The sequence below is a fragment of the Malaclemys terrapin genome, chromosome 8 (assembly GCF_027887155.1).
Source record: "Malaclemys terrapin pileata isolate rMalTer1 chromosome 8, rMalTer1.hap1, whole genome shotgun sequence".
NCBI classification, from domain to species: domain Eukaryota; kingdom Metazoa; phylum Chordata; order Testudines; family Emydidae; genus Malaclemys; species Malaclemys terrapin.
In genome coordinates this window covers 42,366,395-42,384,390 of record NC_071512.1, presented here as the reverse complement: position 1 = coordinate 42,384,390, position 17,996 = coordinate 42,366,395, and the positions used below count along the sequence as shown (strand labels likewise).

The 17,996-nt window shown below is 45.7% G+C and overlaps 1 protein-coding gene across 2 annotated transcripts in view; it reads left to right on the top strand.

The window, feature by feature from the left end:
- The window catches only part of UAP1 (UDP-N-acetylglucosamine pyrophosphorylase 1), a 44,649-nt gene extending 29,663 nt beyond the window's left edge, over positions 1 to 14,986 (top strand). The window contains exons 6-10 of one of the 2 annotated variants that reach the window (XM_054036420.1): positions 1,529 to 1,672; positions 3,490 to 3,678; positions 4,614 to 4,661; positions 9,074 to 9,140; positions 10,875 to 14,986. In XM_054036420.1, coding sequence (XP_053892395.1) covers positions 1,529 to 1,672; positions 3,490 to 3,678; positions 4,614 to 4,661; positions 9,074 to 9,140; positions 10,875 to 10,967 — 541 coding nt within the window. In that variant the 3' untranslated portion in view covers positions 10,968 to 14,986. The remainder of the gene's footprint in view (positions 1 to 1,528; positions 1,673 to 3,489; positions 3,679 to 4,613; positions 4,662 to 9,073; positions 9,141 to 10,874) is intronic. The other variant, XM_054036422.1, reaches the window with a different exon arrangement.
- The last annotated feature ends 3,010 nt before the right edge of the window (positions 14,987 to 17,996 follow it).

The window sequence follows — 17,996 nt, the reverse complement described above, 5'->3', positions numbered from 1 at the left end:
CTCCTAGCCCCTTTCTTCACAACCACCTTACCTCTGCAGCAGCCCAGTGGCTGTGTTCACGCTCACCATGTGTAGTAAAGTCCAAGCTAATGGTGGAAGGCAGGAGACTTTCATCTCTTGTCAGAATGAGGCTGTTCTCTGAACTTTGTGGCACCCCTCAGGAAGTAGAAAACAACCGCAGAGTGCAAGATAGGTAAAGTACCCTGCTGCTGCTGTTCTCGCTATAGAGACAGCTCTCAGAACCAGCAATCCAAACCCCCGCCCTAAAGTGACATGGCTAAAATGGCAAACTACCTCTGCCTTCACTAGGTTTCTGCTTCGGTGAGGTTGGGACCCCCTGCCACCGGGGAACAAAAGTCACTTACATCCTTGCAGACAGGACGGTTGAGAGTCCGGGCATAATGAACGCTCTCCCATTATGTCTGGAATGAATTGTAACACCTGTCCCCAGGCCCACAGTCCCTCACTGCCCTGACTATATTGCACTACTGGCAGAAGCCCTAGCTGTCATTACTGAGCAGGGACCAGCTGCAGTATGCATTGTTGCCATTATTGTAGCCTCAGGTGGCCTTCTGGCATGTCTATTCACATGGTCATCATAGCGAAAGCTGGCACTCCTTGGAGCAGACATCACACTGTTATTCTCCAGATGTCTCGCCACTTTAATAGTTCCTCTTGCTCTCAACCCCCTAAATTCTCTTTTCCATCACCCCTGTACGTTCTCTGTCCCTGGCAAGACTGTGACTGGTTAATATTGCTTCATTCCTTAATGTAAATGGAGCATATTGTTTTGTGGGTATGGGGCAGCTGGGAGGTGGTTGCTGGGGCTGGGAATATATGGACCGGAACGGTCACTGACAGGTAAATAAGGAAACAAAACAAAACTGCTTCTAGAAACTGAAGCACAATTAGCAAGGGTTGAAACCCAACTGGACTGTCTAGCAAGATTAATAACATGCACTAGGATGCATATGTGCAGCCAACAAAGCACTGAGACAAGGGACAAGATCTGGCCCTGTACATGAACTTCTTCCCCTCCACAAATCCCTCAGGAGCATCGTGTGCACAGCACCAGGCCTGGAGTATCAGCATCGTGCTTTGTCACCCTCTCATGCTCTGTCCACCAGTTTGCTCTGCTCTGCTCTCCTGTCTTTCAGCAGGAGGCGGAAGCACTGGAGTACCTGGGCTTCCTCCACTCCAGCTGCACAACCTGCAGAGAAGGTTGTGAGCCTGCCAACACTCCCAGAAGCTAGGGAAGAGGGGGACAGAATGGTTTGATCCAGGGGGCATTAAATGGGCACCAACAGCAGGAGGAGGGCAGGTTGTAGGGAGTTTGGTTTTTTTGTATTCTGGCCATAGGGCAAGCAAAGTGCAGGCAGCTGTGGGACCAAAAGAGGAGGCAGCTGGGAGGACGATACACCCCCATCATTACCTTCTGCTCCTGGGCCAGAATGACTAGAGGACAGTGGCGGCTAGATCATGCCTTCTAACTGTAGGAGGTTCTGACTCCTCTTTCTTGCCCTGCCAGCATTTACGAACCTCAGCTGAAGCACCACGTGGCCCAGAAGAAGATTCCGTACGTGGACATCACCAGTGGGCAGTTGGTCAAGCCAGACAAACCGAATGGCATCAAGATGGAGAAGTTTGTCTTTGACATCTTCCAGTTTGCCAAGTATGCCCTGGGCTCTGCTGCTTGTTACTCAGATGGTAGAATATTGCTGTACCCTCTTCCTGGGGCTGCTCCAAGGAGGAGCTGGGTATGCCAGTGTTACTGGCAATTACTGTATTGGTGTTGGTATGCTATAACCCAGCACGGATTCGGCCGCTCAGCGGCAGTGGTCTCCCAACAAGGACAACATGGCTTGGTCACAGGGCTCCTCCCCCTGTGCAGTTACACTCTGGATTCCATTACAAACCGTGTAGGAAGCTGCGCTGTCACATGCTGATGACGTGGCTCTCAGCACAGTGTTGAGGAGGGCTGACTGTGGTGACTCTGGCCTGTACAGATAAAGACTCGGGGTCCAGCTGCAAGAGCCAGTTTTGGTGCCCAGTCCTGCTCTGAGTTCTGCCCAGGCTTTGTTCCCTGGTTTGTTCGTTTGCCTCCTTGCAGGCTGGCAGCTGCCCTGTCACCTCTGTCTGGTGCACTCTGCACTGCCCTTTAGCCAAGAGAGGAAGCAGCAGGGCAGGGTTGGAAAGTTCTATGCTTCCCGCTCCAGCCCCTACATGGTCTCTTCAGGTTGGGGAGTGGGACCAGAAACCACCTTCTGAGATAGGCCATTCTCCTGGAATTGGGATGAGAAGCTTCTCGAACTCCCTCTGGTGCATTGCCAGCGATCTCAGTCACATCCTCTGCTGGGAACAGCCTGAATCATGGAGCTCTTGTCAGAGCAGAGTGGTCTCTGGACTGACAAAGCCACCTCCAGCAACAAGGAAAATGTGTTGTACAGTAACTCCTCACTTAAAGTCATTCCGCTTAATGTTGTTTTGTTGTTACGTTGCTGATCAATTAGGGAACATATCCAATTAAAGTTGTGAAATGCTCCACTCTTACGTTGTTTGGCTGTCTGCTTTCTCCACAGCTGGCAGCCTCCCTATGCCCCCCCCCCGCCCCCCATGCCTCCCGCCTCCTGGCAGACCCCGCGGATCAGCACCTTCCCCCTCCTGCTGGCGGCAATCAGCTGGCTTGCCGTGTTTTGGAGGGAGGGGGAGGAGTGAGGACTCGGCACACAGGCGCCCTCTTCCTTCCCTGCCTCCCGAACCCAGCAAGCCAGTTGATTATCCTGGGCAGGAGGGAGGGGGGAGGACTCAGCGCGCAGGCTCCCCCTCCCTCCCCTGCTTCCTGAACGGAGCAAGCCAGCTGATTGCCCCGGGGAGGGGGAGGAGCAAGGACTCAGTGCGCAGGCTCCCCCTCCCTCCCCTGCCTCCTGAACGTGGCTTGCAGCGTTTAGAAGGGGCGGGGGGAGGAGCCAGGACACAGCGTGCGAAGTAAAGGGGGGGGGGGAGAAGAGGCGGGTCAAGGGTGGAGGCTTGGGGGAAGGGGTGGAGTGGGCAGGCTGAGGGTTGAGCCCCGCCCCTGGTGCTTTCAGAGTAGCAGAAGCTGCCCTGGAACCTAACCCCCCTGTTTACATTAATTCTTATGGGGAAATTGGATTCACTTAACATCGTTTCACTTAAAAGTCGCATTTTTCAGGAACATAACTACAACATTAAGTGAGGAGTTACTGTACTCAGAGCAGGGGACACAGGCTCAGGGCTGTAAGGCCTAGGTGGCTACAGACTTTACAGACTGAGTGGGTGCAGTATCTCGGCCCAGAGGAGCTAATTGTGACGCCACTGGCATTATCTGTGCTGCCGGTTGCTGACAAGTCTCTGGGATGGAGAGAAGAGGGGAGGCTTCCTTTCAGCTCCAGAGAAGCGAGAATAAAGGGAATCTGTAGCAAAGCTCTTCTCTTTGACACCAAGCTCTTCCCTGCCTTATCCCCGCTCTAGACAGTTTGTGGTGTACGAAGTGCTGCGTGAAGATGAGTTCTCTCCTCTGAAGAATGCAGATAGTCAGAATGGGAAAGACAACCCCACCACTGCCCGACATGCCCTCATGTCACTGCACCATTGCTGGGTCCTCAATGCTGGGGGCCACTTTGTGGATGAAAATGGCACCCGCATCCCTGCGATTCCCCGGTAAGTTGTTGTTAGCTGCCCTACCTCTGCTCCATCCCCACAGAGCAGGCTCCTTTACCGTCTCAATGGTGGGATCAGAGCAGAGACATTTCATTCCCAGTTGGTGATCTAGCCTTGGGAACACAAGGGAGCCCCATTGGCTGTCCTACCGGGGAGCACTCTTCCTGTCCTCAGGGTTTAAAGGTTTCTTCTGGAGAGGCTTGGCCGCTTGTGACTCGTGTCGTCCAGTTGATGTACTGTTCTGTTATTCAGCTGAGCACCTGTCTTGAGTAGGGGGCAGCGACTGGTCTGTCTGTACACTGAAGAGAATTCTTTTCATCCCATGGGTTCAGAGCAGAGAAAATATTAGCAAATAGTCCCCAGCCGCTGTGCAACCATTCAGTAACCAGCAAACAGATCCTTTGAGAGCCTGTGCAGACTCGTTACCTGGAACTGATGGCTAATTGGTCCCTACTCCGTGGTGGTCAAAGTGCCACCCACAAGTGAAATATGGCTTGTGGAGCTCTGTCATGTGGTCCATGGCCACTGCTACTGGCGGAAGTGCAACCTGCAGAGATCAGTTGTGTATTGCTAGTCTCCTTTTGGCCGACCTCTGCATTAAGGGTAGCTGCACGCAACTTTGCTAGTGTGAGCTGCCCTCCCCTGGCTCCTGACCAGCTCAGGCAGTTGGGCTGAGTTTGTTCAATACAGTGAAGAGGTTACTAGAGTTCTCCACCACACAGCCCATCCTAAGGAGCAGCTAGAGTTATAATGTATCCTTGCCAGCAATTGTGCTCTCTGCTGCTGGCCATCCCCCTCACCAGCTCTTCACCGCAGCCACCACTACTAGGGGGTTCCAGGAAGGGGCTGATGAACAGCTTTACCTCCTAACTTGGTTTAGTTCCGTTTCAGTTTGTTTCCGTCCTCTTTAACCCTTATTTATTCCTACATAACAGCTTCACAAGTGGAAAGCCAGATGCCATCACAGCTGATGTCAATTGCAAGTAAATATCCAGTGCCAGGCTGTGCATCATGCATGGTGATGGGGCTATGCTTAGGTACTAACAGGCTCTGCATTTCACTGCAAGGCCAGGTGCCTGGTGAGTGGCAGTTCGCACTGGTTGGTGTGCACTGCTTTCATGGTGACTGGCTTCTGATTGGGAGCTACTAACAGAATGGTAGCGAGGGTGCATGCTGGGAAACGGAGAGCATGTCCTGCTAAAGAATCCTGTATCTGTTGCTTCTCACGGTAGCTAGATCCAAAATCAATGATTTATAATATTCTGTGTGTTCTTGCCTGGACCTGTCTCATGTCCAGGCCTTTGTGTGTGTTAATTCCTACTGCTCCTCTCAGCAATGAGACTGAGTGGTGTAACTTGAGGCAGAACTTAGCCTGGCAGTTGGAATTTGGATTTACAGTTTTGCTGATGCAGGAGCCAGGAAAGACTTCAGCTCCCTTCTGTGGCTGTGCTGTCTTTCTCTCTAGGAAGTGAATCTGAATCCGATACACACTAGGAAAAGGTGAGAGAGTGAACCATGTAAAAATGGCATGGGAGCTCTTCACGTCCTTGCAAAGTAGGCAGGGGTTGGTTGTGGCCTTCTGTCAAACTGTTCTTCCTGCACCAGAGACTGGCTGGAACTCTAGCCACCATCTACGGGCCCAGCTGAGCTTGCTGGCATTTGCACTTGTACTTCCAGAGAGTCTGTGTATTTCAAGCCATAAATGGAGACCATCCTCTTCAGTGTTCATCATCTCAGGCCTCACACTAGGGAAACTAACTGGAAAACAGTTTCCTTAGAACGTTAGGAATTGGGGCTATTTGCCACATGAGCCTTGTACTGTACGTGTTTGGGAGAAGGTCTGCCTTGGACTCTTTGGGAGACAGTGGTCATTCAGGCTTGCTTCTGTGATTCATTTAAATGCTATTCCTGGGGGACTTCTGCACCACTGCACGTCTGCAGAAACATGTTCCCCCCCTACACACTCACTCTCACACTCTCTCTCTCTCTCTTTTTGCTTTTCCACAGAAAAATGGTTTCTGTGGGGAAGCAAAGAGAAGCTGCACCAGTGCTCACTCACCACTCCCTGGCAGCACAGTTGCGTCTGTTTGGCCACCCCGGGCTGCCAGGGGAGAGGTAAGTCTCCGGGGATGCCCTGGCTGCCCAGGGACGTTAGTCCCAGTTAGGCAGAGGGGGAGGAGGAGGACGATGGAAACAGAGTTCTCCCTCCCCTGCATGGAGCAGCCAGGGCTGGGTCAGATCAATCCCCAGAAACCTCCCCGGCTGCAGGAAGCTCTGCACCGCTGGGGGTGGGGCTTGGCAGGGGAATCTGGGTTCAGGGAGTGAGTCTTGGTGGGGTGGGGGTTCCGGGTCTGGGCAGGGCAAGGTTTGGTTGGGGGGGGTGTCCAGCTGCATAGGGAATGGGCAGACAGGGGGAGCAGTTCCCTGTACAGTGACCCCTTCCCCACTTCCTGGCTCCATGACTCTTCAGCCACTGGGGGAGGGGTCACTACAGGGAGCTGCTCCTCCTGCCTGCCCATTCCCTATGCAGCTGGACACCCCCCCCCCCCGCCCAAACCACCTGTATCGGGAGCCCCCTCCTGCACCTCGACCCTCCCCCCCAATTCCCCACTCCCAAACTCCCACCTCCCCAGTCTCACATCCCCTGAATTGAGCCCCCCCCCATACCTGGACCCCCGCCACACTGAGCCCCAACCAGCTGCACCCTGAGCCCCACTCCCCCAGCACCAAGACACCCCCCCCCCCCCCCCCAAGACATAACCACCTTCACCGGACTCCACTGCAGAGTTCCATTCCCCCTTCACCCAGAACCCCCCAACGAGCCCCTGTGCATCCAGATCCCCTCCACCGAGCTGCCTGCACCCAGATGGCGCCACACAAAACCCTGGTACTCTTGAAGGAATTCTGCACCAAAACATTAAAAATTTTAAAATTCTGCATATTTTATTTGTCAAACTAACACACACCATTTCAATTATTTTGGTAATTTAATACTTGTCAGCAAATAATTAAAAATGATGTGATTTTATTGTGTTATTTTGACACACAAAATATGCAGAATTTTAAAATATTGTGTGCAGAATTTTTTATTTTTTGGCGCAGAATTCCCTCGGGTGAAGATGGAGTGTTTGGGAGCTAAGAACTGGGCAGAGAGAAAGACACACCTCTCCCCTCTTTAACTGCTTGATCTATGTCAGGTGATAAGGATGTCAGTCACTGTGAAGCTGGGCAAGATAAAATCAGTAAACGAAGGGAAAACATCCAACCCCTTCACCTTTCATCAGAGCAACGCACTGAGAGTGCTCTAGTACCTTGTGGTCAACTTGTCCAGCAGCTTGAATTCAAACTTTTCCATTCCCGCCTAACAGGTAAGGCATGGGAGAGGGTGCCACAACAGTGAACACTGCTAGATATGCTAGATCTTCCTGAGGTCTCATTTAATAATCAGCATAGCCCTACACATGCCCGGCCACATAAAGAGTGGAATTGCTGAGTCTGACATGCTTATGTCCCGGCCCTTCACATGTAGAGACCACATCCTTTTTCCCCTTTCCCTCAATCTCTACTTCTACAGCATATTTCCTCCTCTACTTCTGTCCTGAGATGCCGTGAGTTCTAGTGTCACAGAAACAGATTTCCTGAGGCTCTCTTTTCTGTGCTTTGACATGGGGTATGGTTAAAGAGAGGTCTCCTTCTGTTTGTACTGTAGTAGAACCAGAAGGTACACCCATGGGATCTAGGTACTATACAAACACCAAAAATCAGTCCCTTCCCAGAGAGCTTAGTCTGGCTACTGCTCGTGTTTCCTATCACCCAGAATCTACTTAATTCTCATATGAACCCCTTTTTGATACCGTCCGCCCTGCAGAACCAGTACAAGTTGATATTTGTATTACAGAAACAGTTGAAAGACCACAGCTGAGATCGGGGACCTATTGTGCTAGGTGCTGTACAAACTTAGTGAGCCAGCCCAAGCCCTGCTGCAGGTCTTAGTCTAACCAGACAACAAAGGGGGGCAGGAGATGGGCACAGACATGGGATGGGACTGCCCCAGGTCACCCACCAGGCCAGTGGCACAGCTCGGGATAGAACCCAGGTGTCCTGAGTCCCAGATCATGCTGCCTCCCAGAGAGAGTAGGATTCTGTCCCCCTTGCATTGCATCAGGTAATGACTGCCACTGCCAGCATTAGCATTGTTCAACACAAAACAGAAAGAACTCATGTTGAGCAACTCTTTGCTCTGGAAGTAGCCTCGCTGATTTAGGTCTGGTCTACACTAGGAAATTTGGTTGGCATAACTACATTGCTCAGGGCTGTGAAAAATCCACACGGCTGAGCAGCAGTGTTAAGCTGACCGAAGTCCCTGTGTAAACAGCACTAGATGGATGGAAGTCAACCTAGCTACCGCTTCTCAGGGAGGTGGATTACCGATGCCAATGGGAGAACAGCTTCCATTGGGGTAAGTAATGTGTACACTGAAGCACTACAGTGGTGCAGCTGTGCCGCTGTAGCATTTTAACTGTAGACAAGCCCTATGTGGGCCTGCTTGAGGACTGCATTTCTACCACCTGACTCATGCTAAGTAGTATCTGGTCCTCAAGTACAGGGGTGATACTTACAGAAACTTACAAATTGAGCAAACTGGATCTGAGAACCACTCAATGGTGACTAAATATGGGAAAGCAGTGGACAGGAGATCAGTAATTTTTAAAGTCTTTTAAAATATCTGCTTGGGAAGTTCTCCATCTCGTGTGGCTTCCTGGTAGAAATTTCATGTTAAAAAAGGTGAGCTGCATCTAAAAAGTTTTGCTAACAATTGTTGGAATCAGAAAAAACAAACAGCACATGCACCACTTACAGCATAAAACACACCTCCAGCTTCTGAATTAAGACTAAGAAAAACCCTGATGTTAGACTGGAGTCCCTGCATGCCCCAGAGACAGTCTGAGGCATCCTGAAACAGCTACAGCTCATGCACCTTTACAGACAAGTAGTCTGATATAACATGAGGGTGGGGCTGATCATGAAGAACAAGAGAACAGGGTCACACTATGTCACTTCACTGGGTCTTCCCCAATCAGTCACTGCCTCTGTCTCAGGCTTAGCAAGCATTAATCCTGCATGCACAGCTGAGGCTTGATGAATCTGTGAATGAGCCAGGCATTGGAAGGCAGTGCATGAGTACAAGCCATGTTCGTTCTTTAGTATACTGTGTTCGCCCCTTGCATTGGCATCAGGGGCTACTGTACACACACAGTCTGCGTATATAAAGTGCAGCTGCTTGCACGTTGAAGGCTGCTGGTGTTTAAGGGCTGAATTCTCCAGGGCTCTTACTGATAGTCACCACAACTAGAAGCATCTGTTTCTTAACACAACTTTTCTCTTTCTGCCTTAGTTTGAAGGATGCTAACGACTTGCCCATTCAGTGTGAAATTTCTCCTCTCACCTCGTATGGTGGAGAAGTAAGTATTATTCCCCCCGCCTTTTCTTTCTAACTGAAAATGCATTTGTAAACTAGCTTAATGAGGTTTTCGGGTGACTGAGGGATTATGCAGATTCTGTAATTGAAGGGGGAGGTAGTGAGGGGTAGAGTTGGCTTGTTAGAGACACTGAGAATTTCTCCTGTTGTGAGGTTACCTAGGCTTTACTGAATTAGGCAAGGTACATCCTTGATCCTCTGGAGGTGGAGTGTTTGTCTAGTCAGGGCCTGACTTTGCCCATGCCTAGTGTATCTGCATTGTGTATCTGCTGAGCAGGCAGCTGTGCTTTGGCCTTCTGGAAATATCACCCCTTCAGCTGTTATTTAGTGAATATGGCAGTGAGTTTGCAGCTGTTGGAACAGTCTTACAGTCACTGGTGTGTCTCATTGCAACTGGATGCATCAAAATTCTGCAACACCTTACAGTACATGATGGTGCTGGCTTCTTATGTAGGCCACACATTAGTAGCTGAAGGGAGTATTGCTGGATTCTCTATGCAGCTTAGAGCCCTTGCTTTGAGTTTCATTAAGACCAGCTCAGCGAATCTGAAGCTGGCATTTATTGGAAAGAACCAATTCAGTCCACAGGATGCAATGCAGTCCCTTTGACTGCTGGCATTACATGCTCATCAGTTCAGTACAACTTACCTCTTATGTCCTGTCCACACTGCCTTTTAACCAAGCTGGTAACCAGTTACTGCCATGGCTTGCGCTAATCAGCATTGGCCAAACTTGGCTAGGAACCGTGGCAGCAAGGTGGCCCAGGTTGACACGTTTTCTTTCTGTAACTGGTACCATATGGTCAACTGGGGACAGAGCAAATGGGGACCGCCCCCAGCCATGTTCTGGCTTGGCCGTTCCTCCTTGTGCAGGAGGACATCCCAGAATACCTTGCTGCAGATGCTGCTCTGCATACATGTCTTCGGAGCGCTTTGTCAGAGCTGCCCAAACTTCTCCAGAACTCACTGAAAAACCACTCTTGGGCAGCATGGTAGATGGGACATGCCCCCAGAGCTGTGATGGCAGGAGCCCTGCTGTTTAGACCAGTGGTTCTCAACCAGGGGTACATGTACCCGTGGAGGTATGCAGCAGTGTTCCAGAAGGTACATCAACTCATTTAGATATTTGCCTAGTTTTACAACAGGTTACAGAAAAAGCACAAGTGAAATCAGTACAAACTAAAATGTCATACAGACAGTGACTTGTTTCTGCTGCTCTGTATACTATACATTTCAGTGTAAGTACAATGTTTATATTCCAGTTGATTTATTTCATAATTATATGGTAAAAATGAGAAAGTAAACAATTTGTCAGTAATAGTGTGCTGTGACATGTCTGTGTTTTTGTCTGATTTTTGTAAGCAAGTAGTTTTAAATGAGGTGAAACTTGGGGTATGCAAGACAAATCAGAGTCCTGAAGGGGTACAGTAATCTGGAAAGGCTGAGAGCCATTCCTTCAGACAAAACAGAACCTTGTATCTTATAACTGGTTAAGAGGATGGTTGCAATATTGCAGTTAAAGGTTGTCATGCGGATGGGCCCAGAACATTAACTATTTAACCAAGCCTTCTGCTCTGGAATGTCACTTTAATTTGCTCACCCCACTTGGTTAAGTATCTAGCTCTTGTCTGTTGGCAGGTAGAGCCATTCTTAATGCTGCTAAATCCATTGCGCTGTTGTCACCTGGTTCCTAACGGCAGCTATCTTTCTCCTTTTAGGGTCTGGAAAAGTATGTGGAAAACAAAGAATTTCATGCGCCGTTGATCATTGACGAGAATGGGATCTATGAGAGGGTGAAGAACAGTGTATAGACTCTTTTGCAGGAAGCCAGCAGACCCAGCATAGCTTGTGACTTTAGCTGTCAGACTGTAAATCCAAACAGATGAAGATTGTAGCTGTAAATGGTAGGGGCTAGTCTTGCCCTCTGAATTCACTGGCTCGTGGCACATGACAGTCTCTATATTTTAATTTAAAAAACAAACATTTTAGTCAATCCCCTGAAGCTAAGTACAGATGTGGTGTTGCTCTCCACGCTTTGAGCATAGGCATTTATTTTAAATGTGTATAAAATAATAAACAATTGTACATGCTGAAAGGTTTTTATGGTACGAGGAGAGGTTCATATTAAATTTTATTTTTTCCTCAAATAGATATGACTATCTTTAAAAACAAAAATAGGATCGCTGTCACTGTCCACATTCTGCCTTTTTAGAGTCTCATTTTGTTAGCTAGTACATCTGTTTTGGCTTCTTATACACCACATTACTAGGTATTATGTGCTTGGTATTAATATAACATACATTATGTATATGGGTGTTGGGAAATTACGTTAACTGATTGTATTATGCTCTTCCCACAGTTTTGTTCACCTATGTCAAGTATCCCACAACATTGCAAAGCTGAAGTCAGCTTTGGCATTAGAAAATAGGAAACCTGTCAAAGCAAAGCTGCATAAATACCTTGTACCAAGTGCAGTTAGGGAGTACTTTCCTGGCTCATCAACACTTGGAATGTAATATTCAGAACAAGATATGGGAAAGTATAGGGAGGTACCAAGGACAAAGCTGGCACAAACTAGTGGGTTACATTTAAACTTTAACTGGACGTACATGGGTCATTTAGCTTGTAACAATCACACTATAAATAGAAGTGGGTTTGAGGGCATATCTTTGAAGCACACCTCCTGTGAAAGGTGAACATGCTGCGAGATAAGAATTGCGTCCCAGAAGGAGGGTATGTATGTTTCATCTTCGTATTATGGTGTTTTGTCTTTAGGCAATAAATTTGGCTAGGCTTGTTTAGTTGGTCCCTTGAACATTCTTAGGCCTGGTTTACTCAGGAGGATTAGGTTGGTTTAATTGTGTCAGTCGGGCGGGGGTGGTGGTGGAAAATCCACTCCCTTGTATGGCGTTGTTAAGTTGATCTAAGTTGATCCATCGCCTTAGCTACTGGCTCTCTGGGAGGTGGATTACCTATGCTGATGGGTGAATCCCGCCCATTGAGATAGTGTCTGGACTGAAGCATTACAGTGATGCAGCTGTAGCATTTTAAGTGCAGACAAGCCCTTAATAATGAACCATAAGTGTAGTCAAATCAATTGGTTAGACCATTAATCAATAATTTGGCAAACCAGGCCAGGGGACATTAGCCAAGCATTAGTCAAACCCGTTTGTCCTGAGGTCATGAGCTAGCCAGTTGGATTTGGAGTATCAGTTTCCTAGAGGTTGGACTTTGGGAGTCCTTGCTCTCGGGGGGAAATTATATTAAGTGTTACTTTGGCAAATAACTGGTTAACAAAGATTATGGAAAGCAAAAACTGCTTTCTGTGCCATAATAAAGCCATATTTTAAGAATATTTAAAGATTAATTATAAGTAAAATGTTTTCTGCACAAAATACCCAGATAAAGCAAAGGCTAAAGTGGCCACTATTTGCAACAGAATACTATGTTGTGCTAAAACACCGAGTAGAAATATAAAAATATAAGCCATAGCAAATGAAAGGGAGAAACAGGACGTTTTAAAGCATGTTATCATACAGTACATAACAGACCATGGCAGTGATTTGGTCACATTAAAGGCAATCCAAAAAGTGATCCATGGAGTCATGTATGTAATTTGTTTAAATTGTAGATGGAGGGAAAAAGCAAAAAGGGAGAAGACAAAGAAATGGGTGTTTATACAGTGACACACAGTCTATTAACCAAAGCAAGAAAGGGCACTACTGTAAACAATTTGGAGTGCAGACAAAAGCAGCAGGTACTTGGGGAACAAATACAGGTTTTGCAGGGACAGGTAGCAATCCCCACACTCCTCCCGGAGCCAGGATAAAAACCAGAGGTCCTGGCTCCCAGCCCTCCTTCCCCCCTCCCCTCTCAAATGCACAGAACCACTCCTCTCCCAGCCAATGACATAACCTTCTCTCTCTAATATTTTTACTTTTAGTTCTAGTTTTTTCTTTATGTCCTTTCTCTGTCAAATCCTCCCCTTTCCTTTTATATTCTTCACATGGCTCAGTTTGCTGAACTCGCTGCTGCTGTCTGTGCTTTGGAATGCCCTCACAGAATTAAGTATCAGAGGGGTAGCCATGTTAGTCTGGATCTGTAAAAAGCGACAGAGTCCTGTGGCACCTTATAGACTAACAGACGTATTGGAGCATAAGCTTTCATGGGTGAATACCCACTTCATCAGACACATGTGACATGCTTCTCACAGAATTAATTAATTTCCCTTGGCTTGTGCCTACTTCCTTTCCTATAACGATTCTGTGACTTCTTCCCTTCCTGCAATTTAAAAAGTGATAGTTATTACAGAAACCCCTATTGCAGAAAGAGACTGAGAAACTAAAATAAACAGATTACCAAAATGCCAAAGGTAAAAGCTTTACTTTAAATAAATTCAGTAAAATTAATAATTTTAACCCTTCTGGAAATCAATAGCTAAAGAAGATATGGTTGCCAAGCAACAGAATGCTAACTTGCTTTTGATCCTAAAACTGCTCTTTTTTTCTTTTAACTAGACACTAACTAATGAATATATACATGGATTTTTCTTATTTCTATATAGTAGTATTCTTAAGGTAAGAGTATTGTAAAGTAATGTAAGTTGCCTTAAGTTAACTAAATTAATACAACTGAGTGGGCAAATAAAATAGGGATTTTAATCAATTCTTATTAAAAGTTTTTTAATAAAAAAAACCCAACCTGCCTAATTGTTTAATTCTTTTAACTTTTTGTTTTGTAGTATACCTTGCATAGTAACTTTTTTAACTCTTAATGCTTCATCATGTATATTTAAAAATAACAATTTTGGCACCATTTGTCTTTAATTGTAAGTAATCCTATGTGTCATATGTTGTCCTGTGTGTTATGTTTTGTGGATCATGTGACTTCTTGCTTTTATTTTACTATATTTTTCAGTTTTGTTGCAACAAAATCAGTTTTGCACGCATAATTATAAAAATATATGTTTTTAACATTAGTGGTACCACACTATTTTGATATTATGGTTGCACTTCATAATACCACTTCATTTTTTCTGCAAAGTTCAAAATGGGGTCAGTTTATAAGTATATGTACATATATTTCTGTCTCAAAGAATAATTCAACGGCAAACAAATAAAATGTTTTAAAACGGGGGAAAAGGCCTCAATGCAAAAACAACATTTAATAAGATCATAACTTTTTTGTTATAAATTTGGTTGCACCTTTATTAAATATTAAAATATACTTACATTATTTTATAACCAGTGTTTAAGCTATAACAATATATATTACGTCTCATTATGTTGCACAATGTTAAAGTTAACCAAATAAATTTCAGCAGATTTCTGTCTTTGTCTCCCAAGCATAAGCAAATGTCATAAAAATTTATTAACCTCAAGGGTTATATAAACCTTCATTTAAACTTCATTTTGCTTTAATTTTTATACTATTTTTTGTTTTGTGCTGTGTTTAACAATGTATTGTTATAAAAGTTTGTGCTTTAAAATAATTAACAAAGTTTAATTGCTATAACATACAAATTAACTCTAAGAACCTTGGGTAAAAATTCTGTTGCTAACTTATTAAGAGTGTCCTGGTGGTAGGTGGGGAGAAGTGCAATTCATCTCACAGAACATTGTGATCACTGTCTTGGCATCAAGCACTATATTTATTATGGAAAACCAGTAATGCACATGTTAAGGAAGTAAGAAATAATGTCTTTGTGCAAAAACTGCAAAAGCATCTAAAACAGGTATATTTGTGCTAAAGAATTGGGAAACTCAAAACAAACAGCAAAAATTATTTTAACAAATGAGTAAAAGAAAAATAATAAAAGAATAGAAAACTAGGCCCTGCATCTGTCATAGTCTATGCCGAAGCATAACTTGTTTCATCAATAGCTTGGTCCCCATCGCATTGTGAACAAACCGAGCTCATCTGTGTATAAATTTGGGTTACTGGAAACAAAGAAATGTGGAGAAGTCTATCGTATTAAGAACATAAGAACAGCCATACTGGGTCAGACCAAAGGTCCATGTAGCCCAGTATCTTGTCTTCCAACAGTGGCCAATGCCAGGTGCCCCAGAGGGAATGAACAGAACATGTAGTCATCAAGTGATACACTCCCCATCTCTCATTCATTATGTTAGTTATATTAACCAGCATAAGCAGTTTAAGGATGCATACCACAGACTGGAGCCCCCAGAATACATCAGTGTGAAGTGAAGAAGTTCCCTGGGCATCAGAAGAAGAAAAGACAAAGTGCTTTATATATTACAGACTGGTCAACTATACTTTAACCTACGATACACAGACAATTGAGTATGCAATTAAGTATAGAGGCATAAAAACCACTATCTGGGCCAGGTCTAACTGTTATTTAAACTGTATATTATTAAGGAAAGTGAGTTCATGCATATAACTGGTTTTAAATCTCTCTCATGGGCATATGGATGAATTTGATTATTGCTTGTAAAAGCAAATATATATTTCATTGTTAATAGCATCTTATCAGGAACATGCACAAGATTCAGTGGGAGCTAGTGTACAGGAGCAGCAAATGGGAGTTTTGCAAGGGAATTCTCCAGGTGACGGAGGAGCAACTACGTGACCTTGCGGTGAGTTTATTTGTGTGCATGTTGCTTGACTAAAGTATAATATGGTCTGTTTGGGGGCTGTGTGCTGTGCCTAGTGGTCTGCTTGGGAAGGCTGAGACCTTCTTAAGGAGACTTTGATCCTTCATCCTTTTAGGATCCATTAACCAGGGGGCAGGTCTTAGAGAGAACGGGTCTAAATAGCCAGCCACTAAGCGACCAGAGGAACTAGTGAACAAGGCAGTTTGCAAGGGAATTTAGAGAGAGATACACCTAACATTCTCTAAATTGAGGCCAACAACCCCCCCATTCAACTCCCCAAAAAAGGCTGCAGGAGTAAAGGAATGCAGATAGAAGTCCAGCAGCAGAGTGGGGGATATTCAGGTTATAGCCCTGACTGCAGCATATACAATTACCTGCCTTGTGGGCAGGTGGCATATGTGTGCATTCGGTGCAAGCAGCTCATGGCTCTCAGAGACAAAGTACAGGCTCTGGAGACCAGAGGAGCTGAACTGGAGGAGCTGAGGGAGACAGAGAGGTACATAGAGGAAACTTTCCGGGACCCAGTAGAGCGGGTCTCACCCCCAGTCTGACAGCCTCTGTGCTGTTGAAGAGGATGAAAGTCTCAGGGAAGGAGAACATCAAGCTGGAGCAGAAGGCAATGACCCATAGTTGGTACTCTTCTTCCCAGTAATGCCATGGTACCCTCTCACACTGAGGACACCCCTCCAGGGGAGGGAACTCCAGTTATTAGGAAGAGACAGGTAATAGTTATGGGGGAATTTGCTCTTTAGAAATACAGATAACTGGATTTGTGATGACTGGGAGAACCACATGGTGAACTGCCAGCCAGGTGCAAAGGTTGCAGATCTCTCAAGACATCTAGACAGATTTATGTGCAGTGCTGGGGAGGAGCCAGTGGTCATGGTACATGTAAGTGCCAATGACATAGGGAGGGATAGGAGAGAGGTCCTGGAGGCCAAATTTAGGCTGGTAGGTAAGAGATTGAAGTCCAGGACCTCCATGGGAGCATTCTCTGAAAGGCTTCCAGTTCCTCGCGCAGGGCCAGTTAGACAGGCAGAACTGGATGGTCTCAATGCATGTGCAATGGTGTAGGGAGGAGGGATTTTAATTTATTAGGAAATGGGGAACCTTTTGGGAAAGGGGGAACGTATACAAGAAGGATGGGTTCCACCTAAACCAAAATGGAACCAGATTTCTGGCATGTAAAATTAAAAAGGTCATAAAGGTGTTTTTAAACTAAGGGCTGGGGGAAAGGAAAACTTTTTCACAAGGAGGGTGGTGAAGCACTGGAATGGGTTACCTAGGGAGGTGGTGGAATCTCCTTCCTTAGAGGTTTTTAAGGTCAGCCTTGACAAAGCTCTGGCTGGGATGATTTAGTTGGGAATTGGCCCTGCTTTGAGCAGGGGGTTGGACTAGATGACCTCCTGAGGTCCTTTCCAACCCTGATATTCTATGATTCTATGAAAGGTGACAAGTGCAGAGGAGCACATGGTTCAGAGAGAGACATCCCTTAGGGGCAGATTTATTAAAGGGGATTCTCTGTATTCTATTAGAGAGGAGAGGATATACGTTGATAAAGTACAGGGAGAACTGAAGAGAAACAGTCAAATGAAAGAGTCCCATTCAATTACATCACATGGAGGACAGACAACTAAAAAGTGACAAAATTTATAAGTGCTTGTGTACAAATGCTAGAAGTCTAAATACTAAGATGGGTGAATTTGAGGGCCTAGTATTAAATGAGGATATTGATATACTAGGCATCATAGAAACTTGGTAGAAGGATGAGATATCAATGGGCTATGGTAATACCAGGGTAAAAAATATATAGGAATGACAGAGTAGGTCATGCTGGTGCGGGAGTGGCACTATACGTGAAGAAAGCATCCAGTCAAATATAGTAAAAATCTTAAATGACTCAAACTGTACCATAGAATCTCTATGGATAGAAATTCCATGCTTGAATAATACGAGTATAGTAGTAGGAATATACTACTGACCACCTGACCAGGATGGTGATTGTGAAATGCTCAGGGAGATTAGAGAGGCTATAAAAATTTAAAAAAACCCTCAGTAATAATGGGGGATTTCAACTATCCCCATATTGACTGGGTACATGTCACCTCAGGATGGGATGCAGAGATAAAGTTTCTAGACACTATTAATAACTGCTGCTTGGAGCAGCTGGTCCTGGAACCCACAAAGGGAGAGGCAATTCTTGATTTAGTCCTAAGTGGAGCA